Source organism: Candoia aspera, chromosome 2, assembly GCF_035149785.1.
Source record: "Candoia aspera isolate rCanAsp1 chromosome 2, rCanAsp1.hap2, whole genome shotgun sequence".
NCBI classification, from domain to species: domain Eukaryota; kingdom Metazoa; phylum Chordata; class Lepidosauria; order Squamata; family Boidae; genus Candoia; species Candoia aspera.
Window position 1 is genome coordinate 161,001,349 of NC_086154.1, and position 14,388 is coordinate 161,015,736.

Consider the following 14,388-nt stretch of genomic DNA (forward strand, 5'->3'; position numbering starts at 1 on the left):
TTATTACATTAACTCCCCACAGGCCCTGAAAAATGGCTCCTGCTCTTTCATCACATCACATCACATCACATCAGTAGAAAGCCTCCTTCAGCCTTCCAGCAGATGAGGAGGCTGTGTTATAGTCCCTAATCCTTCCTAATGGAAGTTATCCATTCTTGCTGTATAATTATGTTTTTTCTGATCCCAATCCTTTCTGATCCCAGTCTAAGTCAGGACTCACTGTGAAATAAAGACAGATGATTCCACTCCCTCTGAAAATATAACTACCACATTCACTACTGGTTCACAAAAACAGAATATTCAAGTTTATTATTCCAAAAGTGATATTAATAGTTCATATCAATCTGATAAAAGTTTAACTTCTTGTCATATTGTATTGCCTGCTTAGGAGTCTCAACTGATTCTTCTCAAGCCTCGACAACTGAGGAATTTCAGAATGGCATCAGAATGAAACAGCCCAAGAAATAGGTGCATAACTTAAATAAACTGCCAAGAACTACTCTTAGGTAAACCAAATGGTATGTTTTACAAAGGTTTTTTTTAAAAAAAAGTTATACCAGAACTAAATTGGCCAAAAATAATAATACCAGAAATGTAATTTACCTAAATAACAGAATTAGCAATTATTTTAAAACTGGGATTGTTCATAATGAAAGCTTTTGGTGTGCAAAAGGATCAAAGTTATATCTGCAACCCTAAGTTTTCTATCTCTCTTGTAGCATTAAGTATTGAAAACTCATACCAAAAGAAACAAAGAACTCAGTGTATGCAAGTCACAATAATAACTTACAAACTGAACCCAGGGAGCAGCTGAATTTGAAGTTCCTTGTTCTAACAAATAACAAGAGCTAAAGTGAAGTGAAGTGATAAATCTGAAAATGAGGAAATTTAAATTCATGTTTTCCAACAGGTAGTTTCATTTATACAATTAAAGTCTTGAGAAGTGTCCCACCAGAAAACACTGTTTAATACCCTATAAATTTGCCTGGAATAGTATAAAGAATAGAAATATATTAAAATATGTATTAGCTTTAAAGCTAATATAATATAAACATTCATCTTGGTCATGTTTAAATTGCTACATATATTCAAAGGAATACCACAGCATCTGTCTATGCCTTTCTTCATTTGTGTCCAAATCAGAGTTTTACCAGACCAAATTTACTAGTTCAGAAAGCTTCTGACCTAACATACTGACATAAGCAAAAAAGTCAAATACACACCTTGAACCGCACTTTATGTCAAATTATTACTGAAACTCAGTGGTATAAAGTCTGACTTACTACAATTTATAGGTTAACCAGGTAGGGTACTAACTGACATATTAGTGAAGTGACAGTAAGAATAGATGTTTTTGGCTGATCTCTAAAACATAGCAGAATATCTTCTCTGCATCCTGTGGTCCCCTAATATTTCCAGAATTCCTATTACTGCAAGGAAGAGGTTCTAAAGCCAAATTTAAAAAAAGGTAAAAGAGGACATCCTTGGCAGGTACCATGATATAAATAACAGGGCCTCATTTCATTTTTATGAACATTCTGGTTATTTTTTAATTGAGTTTCTAATGTAAATTGCCGTGTCTTTCTGATTTGGCAGCCATTTAAGTCAAATAAATAAATGATACAACTTTATCAAAAAGAGGAGTGCAGCACTCATAATCACATATGGTTCAGCAGTTAAATAAAACATATTCTTTCAGACTATACAACTTTGGGGAAAATCCATAATAAATCAGCAGCTACTAAAAGAAGCAGCAGAAGGGCTGAATTTTGCCTATTTTGAGTTAAAACAATCATATCAGTTAAAAATATATTATCAGAATGCTGAAAACCCCATAAAAATCTAGCAATTTCATGATGACAAAATAATAAAGTGAGATTAGTAACTCAATCCTTTGATAATTGTGATAATCTCACTTTTTAGTTTAAAAAAAGAAACAAATTAGTCTCATCTATTGGTGAGAATTTGGAAATATGGTATTTTAAGTCAATTCTAAGCTTATCTACAGTTAAGTATATATTCTTCCATGTTTATCATGAATGGAAGATACAGTTATGTTGCTTATTTTAAGTCTAAAAGGTGGTAGGTATCAGGATTTATCTGTACTTTTCCATCTTTGCCTGGAATAATACAATACAATTTTCAGTATATAATACAAGTTTCAGCAGGATAAAGCTTGTTAAGGTGATATTTAGCAAAGGTCAAGGATCTGTATTTCTGAGAAGAATTTATGCATCCTTCCATTTTGTCCTCTAAGGATTAAACTCAACCTGTGGTTGCTTTCATGAGAGGCAAACATATAGTAGTCTCTGATAAATGCTTTTACTATATCACATGTCAAAGACAGTGATCAAACCAAGTCCCAATTGATATGAGAAAAAATTCAATGTTTTGCTTAATGAAATTACTATTATTCTATAAAGCTATTGTTCAAATCAATGAAGACATGCATGTTAATTATCGTCAAATTAAACCCTCAATTTTATGGGATCATGGTCTCAAACAGTTGCAGCATCTTTATAAGAGAATAACTAATGAGATATAAGGAAACAATTAAACAAAATATGTTTATATGCAGAAAAAAGCATGGAGGATTTGCGGGGGCATCAGGAGGCAAATGACTAAAGCAGTATTGTGCTGTCCCAGTGTGAGCTCCCCCCCCCCCACTTTGGTATGTGCCACATGACATTACACACATATAAAAAATGGGTGGAACTTGCAACGTAATGGCAGGACCATGCCTCACAAAGGTCCTGTGAGCACCTTTGAAAGAAAGAAAAGAGTATTCATGTTGGGAAACATCAACAGAATGCCAATATCCACTAGGTTACATTTACATATATTATCCTGCAAAATATAAGGAATCCAAAAATATTATTTGGATGGAGAAGTATTATAATCTAAAATGGGATCTAAAGTTGTGTTACATCCTCTGCAAAGGTTGAAAAACAGTTATGAACTAATTCACGAGTGCCTGTGGTTTGGCCATATAAATTCCCAACCTGTCTTAGTCAAAAGTTATTGCTGCAGATATTTGAACAATCCCTACATGCACATAATATATAATTATTAGTCATAATAGTACTGTATAAGACAACACGAGAAAAAAGTTAAAAAAGAAAAACTATTTCTGCCAAGTGAATCTTCACCAAGCCCACTTGAGATGAAAAACCATGAAGGTGGGGAGGAGGAGAAAATGTTACTCACAGTTGGAAAGGATACTATTGCTCAATATTGTTTTCCTGTTATCAAGGTCAATTATATAGAACAAAGAAAAGTCTAATTAGAAGGTAAAGAAAAGTAGCCTGAAGTTCATGTAAGCAGAAACACAGAACGTGGAAAGTTTGCAATCTTCCAATGAGATTTCAGGAGGAGCTTAAGAGTTCTTTTGGCCTGGCAGCACTGTGCAAATATCTCTGAACTCCATCTAAGTAACAGAATAAAAATACCCTGATGCTAATAAAATATTGAAACTTTGTCGCACAAGCCAAATAATTTGCTGTACTAAATGCCTTTCTGTGTGGCTGCATTACCAGCCATTGTGTAAAGTAATTCTAATGTTTATGTATCTGCGTAGATCTAGCGGTAGAACTGTATGGGTATTGTTTTAATGTAAGTAGTAAACTACAGCTGCTGTTAACTTTGGTTCTGAATTCAAGCAATAAAGAAAAGCTGCGTTGTGTGTTTATAACTAGAAGCATCTTGGAACGTATTGGATGGGGGAGGGGGAAAATGACCCACATAGCCCCCTTGTGATGGAAGATTTGATAGCAGGTGTGATGACAATAAATTCATTAGGAGCTGGAAGAGATCCTGCTCCACAGACCTCTGCAGGGAATAGCGCTCAGATGCAGGACTGGCTTCAGCTGGGACAACACTTGTATCCTGGACACCTTGGACAGTTTTATTAAAAGCTGGGTCCAGTTGCCTTGCTGTGGGAGATAAGATTTAAAAGCTGGAACATTAACTCATATATCTTGTCCTTGCCATAGTATTTGCTAGATTCTGGGTTTACATCCACGGGATTCTTAACTTGATTTTGGCTTAAGCACTACTGGTTATGGATGCATATATTCTACTTGGATATATCCCCAGGATTTGAAATATATAAACATCAAGTTGGGTGGATTTGCCCCTGGTGGATGCACCATTATTGCAATAATTGTGGTTTATTTTTTGCTGTTTTTAATTTTGCTGTTGTACACCGCTCAGAGCTGGTTGAAATGGAGTGGCATAGAAATGTTGGTTATGAAACAAACAAACAAATAAATAAAAATCTTCCATGCCTGGAGGATAACCCAAAGAAACATTATAGAATACTGGAAGAACTAATGTGCTGATATGTGTTACTTGTCAACACAAATTTGGTTTTCTTCAATAAAGGAGAAGCAAAAGGATTTTGAAGAAATGTGATTAATTTATCTGGAGTTACATTATACTTAAATTTCTTTTCCTTTTATTTCTTTCTTCCTTTTTTGCATTAACTCATTTTATGTATGCCATTTGTCTTTTTTGTTGTTTAATTGGTGCAAATATAAACACTAGAAATCATTTAAATATGTAGTTGACACAAATGGAATACCACTGATTCCTTGTAACACAGGGAACAAAAACAAATCAACAAACAAACAATCCTAAATTTTGGTCCTCAAATGCTCTTACAGAGCAGGCTCTCTCTCTCTCTCTCTCTCTCTCCGTGTGTGTATGTGTGTATGTGTGTAATCTGAATGAAAAGCAATAAATATCTTAGTCCCGCTTTAGGCATGAAGCCAGTTGGGTGACCTTGGGCCAGTCATTCTCTCTCAGCCACAGGAAGAAGGTAAGGGCAAACCAATTCCAAAAAAGTTGCTAAGAAAACTGCAGAGACTAGTCCAGATAGTGATCAGGAGTCAACACTGCCTCAAAGGGACAACAACAACAACAACAACAACAATAATAACAGTAGTAGTAGTAGTAGTAATACATGAATAAGGATTGACAACAATTAAACCTACTTTAGCTGCTCATCCAAAAAATAATCAGAAATAGCCCCAAGCTTTAATACTGTCATTGAAAAAGAGCTCCTTTGTAATTAACTGCTGAACAGGATTTCTGATGACAACTATAACTGATGAGTAGGATAGGTGTGTATGAGGGATGCACTACATTTTTGGGAAAAGAACATTTGACTTTTGAGTAGCATGCTAAAGGCTTTCTCTCCAGAAGTTGGAAAAACAATTCCAATCTGCAGGCTTGGGATTTTTCAGCATACATCCTTGTAATGTTTTCTTTTCTTTTACTTGACATTTAGACATAGTAATGTTTTGATTGACTCAAAGGGTGGTTTGATTATGGTTTTTAACTGATTCTAAAATGTCAAAATATTTGGATATTATTTCTCAGTATTCGCACCAATTCTTGTGAAGGTGGGGGAATCTAAATGCTGCCCTAACCAATTTAGGGAAAGGAAGGGATAAAAATGTAATAAATAAATAGATGGCAATAAATCACATAAACAAGACATAAGCTTTCAGGCACATATGGAAGTAAGCTAAGTGTCATGATCACCGTTGTGATGTTTGCGACATCGTAACGGCTCGCATGACAAACCGCAAATGCATGCCAATGGCTGGAGAGGTGTGGGCGATAAACCCGACAAAGAAGGTAATGGGGTTGGGAGATCTACTGAACAAACAAGGTCCCATCGCCCGGTAATTGGCCATTGACGCCCCTGATAAAGAAAGGATCAGGGCGAGGTTCGGAAAGGCGCGTCCGGGCTTTCGAGGAATATCGAGGTCTAATCGCCCGGTAATGGACCATTACCTCGCAGGAAGATAAACAGGGTGATGCCCGGGGCGAATGGGGCTGGATGACCTTTCACCTATCAAGTCTTGATGGCCTGTCACTCCGTGGAACTCGTGGGGCACACCCTGGGAGTGTGGGGGTGGAGCGCTGTTTGGCGCGAGACTATTTAATTCAACTTTTGGCGCGCTTCCCTCACTCTCAGCTTTCTACTGGTGTGCATTCTATTCTAAATAAAAGCCAGAGCTTAAACTTAATTTAGAGTCTGAGTCTTTTATTTGATCTTAGGCATTCCTTACACTAAGGTATTCACCAACATAGAATCACAAAATAAAATTACAGAGTTAGAAGGAACCATTTGGTTAATGAATGCAACTCCCTTCTCAGTACAGAAATCTAAATTTATGATCTACTTTAGAATCTTCCCAGATAGCAGCATCAGACCATCTGGTCTATAGTTCCCTGCACCCTTTTCTCCCTCTTTGAAGGTGGGGATATTTGCTCTCCTCAATCATCTGGTACTTGTTCTGGGCTTTCTCAAAAATAAAACATAAAGATTTAGCCAGACTATCAGCAATCTTCTTTGGCTCCCTAGGATAAAATTGATCTTCCCAGGAGATGTGAACTCTTTTCAAAGTCAGTAGTAATCTCTGACCATGTTTCCAATAGGCTTGACCTGGAATACTGCTCCCTCAGTCAGGGGAAACACATATCTTTTTTATAACTGAGCAAAAGTAAGAATTCAATAGTTCTGCCTTTTTTCCTCTTTTGTACATCACATCTATGAATTTGGCCTACATCCAATTTGTGAGGATGAAACTGATGGGTTGCTGATTTTGCTCTTGAAAAGGATCTCCCACTAGGAGAGTTGTAAGAGGATTGCCACCAACTCCTAATGCCTACTATGAATTAAATAGCATTTCCCTTGATTTTTTAACACTGTGCTGTCACCTTAGAGAATCAGAGTGAGGGAGAAAGGCAGGCAACAAGCACCACAGAAGGCAGCTCAGCTGGATTCTTCCTCTCACAGGACCACTGATACCAACTGCTGTGTGGGAAGATGCCATAACATTCATTTGCTTTTAAGTAGTATTTATTGTATTCTGATCTATAATTGTTTGTACAAGCTGACACTGCTTGTAAGCTGTTTGGGGAGGATTGTTGCAACCACAATAGCAGCAATAATAACGCAGATTTTCCCACTAGCCCCCAAATGACAGCTCTTGCTATAGGTTCTTAGGAACTCTTGAAATGGGGGATGGGGACTCTTTTCAGTTTCACCCAGTTTCTCCTTTTTTCTAACTCTAAGTTTTTTTTATCTAATTTATCATAAACTTGTGATTTAGCAAAAAAAAGTACATATTGTTCTGAGAGACACATTTTGTAACCATTTCCCTACTTTGTGCACTTTTCACAAGGATATCTTCCTAATATAGTACATCTTTGTGTGTACTTCACTATCTTTTACACACTCCTACTCTTAAAGTTCTGGAAACCTCTGAAAAAACAAGAATTTGCAAATATGTCCATCCTCCTGCTTTTGAGTTAGAAGGCTGTCTATGAGAAGAGAGAAACAGTTGGATACAACTTTCAGAATTATCATATGTTAGAGTCTGTTTCATCAAATGCATCTGTTTAAATTGGACTGTTTACACTTCTTATATGCTTTACAGTGTACAGAAGGTATGTATTTATACTGTGTTAAGACTGGGATTTGGACAAAAAAAAGAAAATGGGGACTGAAAGTATGCAGGAATTCATTAATTCTTCATAGCAATGCTACCAGATATAAAGTTGCCCAACAAGCTGGGTTAGTGTTATGGAAAGTGGCCACAGGCCCATTTCTATTTTTGAATATATGCATATAAATTGCAGCAAGGCATACTATAGGCATTCCCATTGCTAACAAAAGAAGAAATGCATCTTCCCTCCCCTTGGGGAAAAAAAAATGGGAATGCCTATAGTATGCCTTGCTGCAATTTATATGCATATATTCAAAAATAGAAATAGTAATTATAATTTATTTATCAAACGTATATGGCTGCCCATCTCACACAGGGTGACTCTGGACAGTGTACAATAAAACAAACAATTAAAACATACTATAAAACCACTTAAAACACTTAAATAATTAAACATAAATAAGAACAAGATAGCGAGGGGGTTAAAATCAGAATCTTATACATGGTGCAGCCAACATGCTATCTCCCTGCTGCCAGGGGATCCCCAGGCCTGATGAAAAAAACATGTTTTGAGAGTTTTCTGGAACTCCATAAGGGTTGGAGCCAACCTCACCTCGGGGGGGGGGGTGAGGTTCCAAAGGGTGGGTGTCATGGCAGAAAAGGCTTGTCTCCTAGGTCCTGTCAGATGGAACTCCTTAGCAGACAGGACCCACAACCTGCCTCTCCTGCCAGATCTGATAAGGCAGGCAGATGTAAACAAGGAGAGGTGGTCCCTCAAATAACTTGGCTCCATGCCTTGAACTGCACCTGGAAGCAAACTGGTAACCAATGCAGCTCACGGAGCAGAGGTTTGAAGTGTGCCCTCCTAGGGGCACATATAACTGCCTGTGCCACTGCATTTTGCACCAGCTGAAGCATCTGAATACTCTTCAAGGGCAGCCCCACATTACTGAATACTCCTCAAGGGCAGCCCATGTTACAGTAGTCCACCCCATCCAGCACCAAAGATGATAAAGTCCCAGATCTGGAAGGCACAAAGACCCAAAGCCACTCAGTCTTGCCAAGGTTCAGTTGAAGCCTATTGTTCCCCATTCAGACCCCCATAGCCTCCAGGCACTGAGACAAGACATCAACAGCATTGCTTAGTTCCCCAGAGGCAGAGTTGTATAATAGGGTATCATCAGCATACTGATGATACCTCATCCCATGGCGACAAATGATCTCACAGTGGTTCCATGTAGATGTTAAATAGGAATAGAGAGAGTACCGAACCCTGCAAGACTCCATACAGTAGGGTCCATGGGTGGGACCTTTCACTCCTAATCAACACTAATAGGTACTGGCCCCTGAGGAAGAAAGAGAACCAGCACAATACTGTGCTACCCACTCCTAACCCACAGAGCTGATCCAGAAGGATACCATGGTCAATGGTACTGAAAGCCACTGAGAGGTTAAGAAGAGCGAGGATGGATGCACTACTGCCATCGTTCCTGCCAGGGATCATCCAAAAATGCAACCAATGCCATTTCTGTCCCATGTCCAGGCCTGAATCCTGACTGAAAGGGGTCCAGATAATCTACTTCATGCAGGGTCTGTTGAAGCTGGTGCACAACAACGTTCTCTGCAACCTTCCCTAAAAAAGAGAGTTGGACAATGGACAGAAGTTGTCCAGTATGATGAGATCCAGCGATGGCTTCTTGAGGAAGAGGCAAACCAATGCTTCCTTAAGAGATGAAGGAACAATCCTCTCAAGGATCAATTCACCACTGCAAGGCCAGCATTCTATCTGGGAATGAATTTGAGCTATTTTATCTGATAGATGCTCTGAAATTTCCTCCACACGGCCTTATAGGTGAATCTGTGTCCCTCCAGCCCAGAAGGGCTTGGGTCATCTGGAACAAGGCTGCCAGGCAGCAATTCACGGACGCAATAAGGGCAGAGAAGTATTGTTGCTTCACCACTCTTACTGCCACAAGGTAGGCCTTAATATCAGCTCTCACCCATGTTCGGTTGAGTTCATCCTTCACTGACCTCCAGCATGCTCTAGACGTCTCTTCTCCCATTTCATCTTCCTTAGTTCTTCCATAAACCATGGAGAGTGGTGGGATCCACGGGAAGATAGAGGTCAATGGGTACAATCCAATCCAAGGCCACAGCTGCCCTCTTATTCCAAGTGGTGACTAAGGCCTCAATTGGACCCTGCAATAGATCACTGGGAACAACTTCCAGCTCCCTATGGAACCCTTCCAGGTCTATCAGTCACTGGGAGGACTGATCTAATAGGTCCTGCCTCCCTGCAATTCAATTTGCACACCTGTATATAACATCTGAATATTGAAGGGAAAGCTATGAAGAAGTGACCTATATGCCTGCCTGTGTAGCCTGCTAGCAACTCTTAATGGGCAATTTCAAAGTCCCTGCTCAGCTTCATCAGGACCCTTTATCTCAAAACAGGATTACAACTAACACCTTTTCAAGCAGAAGACACTTTTAAATACAGGAATGACAGTCTTTCACACAACAAGAAGGATACTAGGCATATAGTATTTCCACATGTTAACTGTATTTCTTGCATATAAAGAGCCCAGGTTTGCTTTACTGGAATTTATTTTCCTATGAACTGCATATTTTCACTGAAGTGAAAACCATGTATAATGTCTGTAAAGTTGAAAATCTTGCATACCTCTAAAATGGTATATAAGCAGCAAACAAATAATCCCACAGTTAAAGCATCACTAGAAAAGAACTTTTGATATAATAAAGATGAGAGAGAGAGACTGCAAGGTCAGATAGTGGCTACTATATGTCATCATTTCCATTAGAGGTTCAAGAATACAATGATTATTTTGGTATGAAAGCATGTCAGGCTAGCTTTCAAGCTGAAAATGCATTTAGTTTTATATTTTGTGGATATAAATGCTTACTGCCACTAATGTTAATGAGGATTAAAAATGAAATGATAAAAAATGTGGTTGGATATTTAGAGAGCTTTTCAACAAAAATAGACATTAAGTATTTCAGAAATAAATTGTGGATAATCTCCACAAATTCAGGAACATTTTGTGGAATGATGTTGCTTCTTTATAAGACAGTCATATTCAATCAGAAGCACGACATATTTATATAAAGAAAGGGCCAACTCAAAGTTTACATAAGTATATTTCTTCAAGCACAGATTATAACATTGCACAACTATACATATAAAGGGAAGCAAGGTTAGTGGTAGCTAGCAAGAATAGGATTATACACTGATCTTCAGCTGATAGTGAAAGTGGGTATCACACTCCTGTGGTGATTGGCTTGTTTGTTGGTTTTAAAGGAGAAACAAGACAAGAAGGGAGAATAGTGAGGGTGAGAAACTCAGAAAGGAATGATTAAATTTTGAAGTCAATCTTATGATGATGTGTGGCATGATGTCTAAATAACTGGGCTATGAAACAAGGAGTCTTAATTTCATTCTAGCTTCTGCCATGAACTCAGGAGGTTAGAGCTCTGCCATTCAACTTCAGGCACCTCGTCTGCAATTGTGGGGATAATACCAACTTAGCTTACATGGATGGGTCAAGAACTGTGGAGAGAACGTATGTGAAGCATCTGTGACATCTAGAAGGCTGAAAAAGGTCTGGGCTGCAAGTGGGACTAAGTTCAAACAAGCAAAAAAAAAAAAAAGAATAGAGCTGCAATGATCCCAGTCAAAGAAAATCCACTTCCAAATGCTTTTTAGTCACATCTGAAGTTAATGAACTGTAACATGTAATTCCATGACCAGTTTCTAATCACTGGGAAATTTAGGACAAGAGAAAATATATGCTTTAGGGAAGGGGGCAGGATTGCAACTCAACAGAAAAAAGAAACGGAACCAGATAAAAGGAAATGAGAAAATAGAAAGAGACCACAGATGAAAGATGGCTAAATTAAGGTAATAACAACTTACAGGGGTTCCTGTACAATAAATATTGAGTAGTGTTTTGGTTTAAATCATTTTCAAAGTTCTGAATAAAGTTCTGTGATTTGTAACTCACCGTTTTGTTCACTTTTACACCACATAGCTGTGTAGCATGAAAACAGATTGCAAATACCTAAACAGCGTCAAACAATGACAGACTTTCATAAATAGCAAGCAAGATTAAAGCAAAACCCATTAGGCAAGAATGTCCAACCCCTACCTTTGAGTCATAATCTTATAAGCATCTGGCAGATAACAGCGGATATTCTCCATCTGAGCAGGATCTGAATCACAGATTTTATCATCTGTCCTGCCATAGTTGGCACTTTCAATCATGATAACATCTGTTCCTGGGCAGCGTAGTTCTATCGGGTAGCTTTCACAAGAGAGTTCCCTCCGGACCACTGCCATAGGAACGGGAGCACGACTAAAAGCTGTGGAAAGAAGAGAGATGCTTAGTAGAAACCACAGCCTCTAACAAAAATATTCCCCACAACCTACAGAAATGTCAGAGTCATTCTATGTAGCCTTCCAAACATACCTTTGAGCATATGAAGAGTATCTTCCACTCATCAGTGAATAACTGGAGAAGCTAACTTATGCAGCAGGCAAGAATTGAGAAGCAGGTTGCTTCATGTTAGGTCTGTACAGTGCTTCAGAGTACACAGAAGTGCAAATAGAGCACCTGGAAAATCACACTATTCCTGTAGGTGCTGCATTCATAATCTCATGCACTCCAAAGCACCTTTTCAGAACTGAATCCAAAGCATTGCACAGCCCTCTTAAGATGGATTTTCTTTATAAGACCTGAGCCCACAACCCTATCTTTTCACAATACTGATAAAAATACTCTCCTCAGTCCCCATCATTCCTCCCCTTTTTATAGCTTCTGCTTATCATCGCAGTGGAAGGAACCTATTTTGCATATTAATCTTCGTGTTCAGCACATTCCTGTAGGGTATTGATAACATAAGATTTAAGAAACCACTTCTGTTCTCAAATTTTGACTGTAGCAGCTTCCAGAAGTATGCTTGTAAGAAGCCAACCAAGTGTAAACATCTTTGATTTTCAAAAAGTAGTTCATAGGGAAGGAAAAGTTTCAAAAAATACTTTTTGTCTTCCTTCTTGTCTTGCATCACAGCACTTCAACTTATGTGACAGTTACAATTTTTGGAAAAGTGGCTTATTGTGCATCCAAAATAAAGACAATATAATCATAGTAGAAGCTCAGTTAATATAGAAGCCTGATGGATCAGGCTAAATGGTCACTAGTCCAGCATTCTGCTCCCCAAATAGTTGGTCAGATGCTTACAAAAAATTCTAAGGTCATGAGGGCAACCAAACTCTCCCACCTGCATTTCTGAACAGCTCACATTGAAAGGTCTATCCATAGTACAAGGTTATCATAACACTGATGTTGAGCACATAATTTCTTCCGTATCCATGCTGAGTTTCAAACCTTTTCTTACTAATATGAATGGGCTAGGAGAGGAGCAAGAATGAAATAAGATAAACCTCTAAATAAAATCAGGAACAATCTGAGAATGTTCCCTCTAGAGCAGGTTCTAAGAAACATGAAAATACTTGTTGAAGTGGGAGAGTTGTAAGGAAAGTGTTCATTTTTAGGATCAGTGGTGCCTGAAACAGTCAATATGATGCAGAGAATTGATGTTGGACTTTTAAGCATCATGGAAATAGACCTCTTCATCAATTTTGACATTCCTACCTCAGTGGCCCTTACTTCATGAAGATGATGGTGATGAATGATCCACATACAAAGATATAAAAACATAGTTATTGGGGATACAATATTTGATAGCATGTTTTAAACACAGCAACACAGAATTTAGCTACAATACAGATAATGTTAGCACTGGAGTCTGAAAATGGGAGCTTTATTTAATCAAAGTTTGTTTTCCCTCGATACTGCTTTAGAAGGAATTCCATATGTCCCTGTCAGGGCTGGCTTTAGGCCAAGACTGAGTAGGCACTGACCTAGGGTGCCAAAACCTAGAGAGCACTAACGCCAGCCCTCCTTCCAAATCTTTCTAAAAATGAAAATCTTCACATCAGTGGAATGGTGCCATCAATCAGTATGGTCTAGGGCAGCCTTTCTCAACCTTTGACCCTGGAGGAACCCTTGAAATATTTTTCAGGCCAAGGGGAACCTCTGCACATTCAGGCTCAAATAGAGGCCAGAAGTTACAAAATTATTATATTTGTTTCATGTGTAGGCCTGTATATATGCACTAACAGTGTTCTTAAACTAAAAATAATGAAACTTGCCTCTTTAATGTGAAGTTGCCCGAATTTGAAATAATTTTTTAAATAAATTGTGATCTCCCAGGGAACCCCTAGTGACCTCTCACAGAACCTTAGGGTTCCACAGAACCCTGGTTGAGAAACCCTGATCTAGGGGCACCATATATTCTTGAATCAGCACTGTTCCCTTAGAAATTGCAGTACAGCAGTACATGGGGAACTGCTTTGGTCTCTTCTCAACCACAAGGGTTTATCCAGTAGGAGTGTTGATGGTGATGCATGTCCAAAGAAATCCTTCCTCAGCCCAGGGTGTGTGAGAGGTGTTAAATATTTGGACAGCGCCCAAGCTCCTCTTGAAGTCCAGAATCTGCTGTTCTGGGTTAATCACCTCCATTATCAACTATCCTTTGCGAGAGTACATGCCTGGTCTTTTCATAATCCAGGGTAAGAAGCCCATAAAGTGCTTACTCAGACGTTATAGCATTCCTAAAGTAAGAGAATAGTCCTCCACTAATATAAAAACTAATAGGCCAGTGGAGAAAAGTTTTAGCTAATAATTAATCATCAGACTCCAGGCCTGAAGCTCTATTATATGCATTCTCAAAGATCTGAGAGGCAAGCTCTATACATCTTGGGGCAGCAAGAATGGCTCTCAAAAATTTGGCTTGTGCTACTTTAGTGGTATTCATTGCATAGATTCCCATCTATGTTCTGAAT

At 38.5% G+C, this 14,388-nt stretch overlaps 1 protein-coding gene across 1 annotated transcript in view; it reads right to left on the reverse strand.

The window, feature by feature from the left end:
* The window catches only part of ADGRL3 (adhesion G protein-coupled receptor L3), a 575,448-nt gene that overhangs the window by 325,649 nt on the left and 235,411 nt on the right, over positions 1-14,388 (reverse strand). Inside the window, exon 5 of the mRNA XM_063294636.1 lies at positions 11,630-11,843. Coding sequence (XP_063150706.1) covers positions 11,630-11,843 — 214 coding nt within the window. The remainder of the gene's footprint in view (positions 1-11,629; positions 11,844-14,388) is intronic.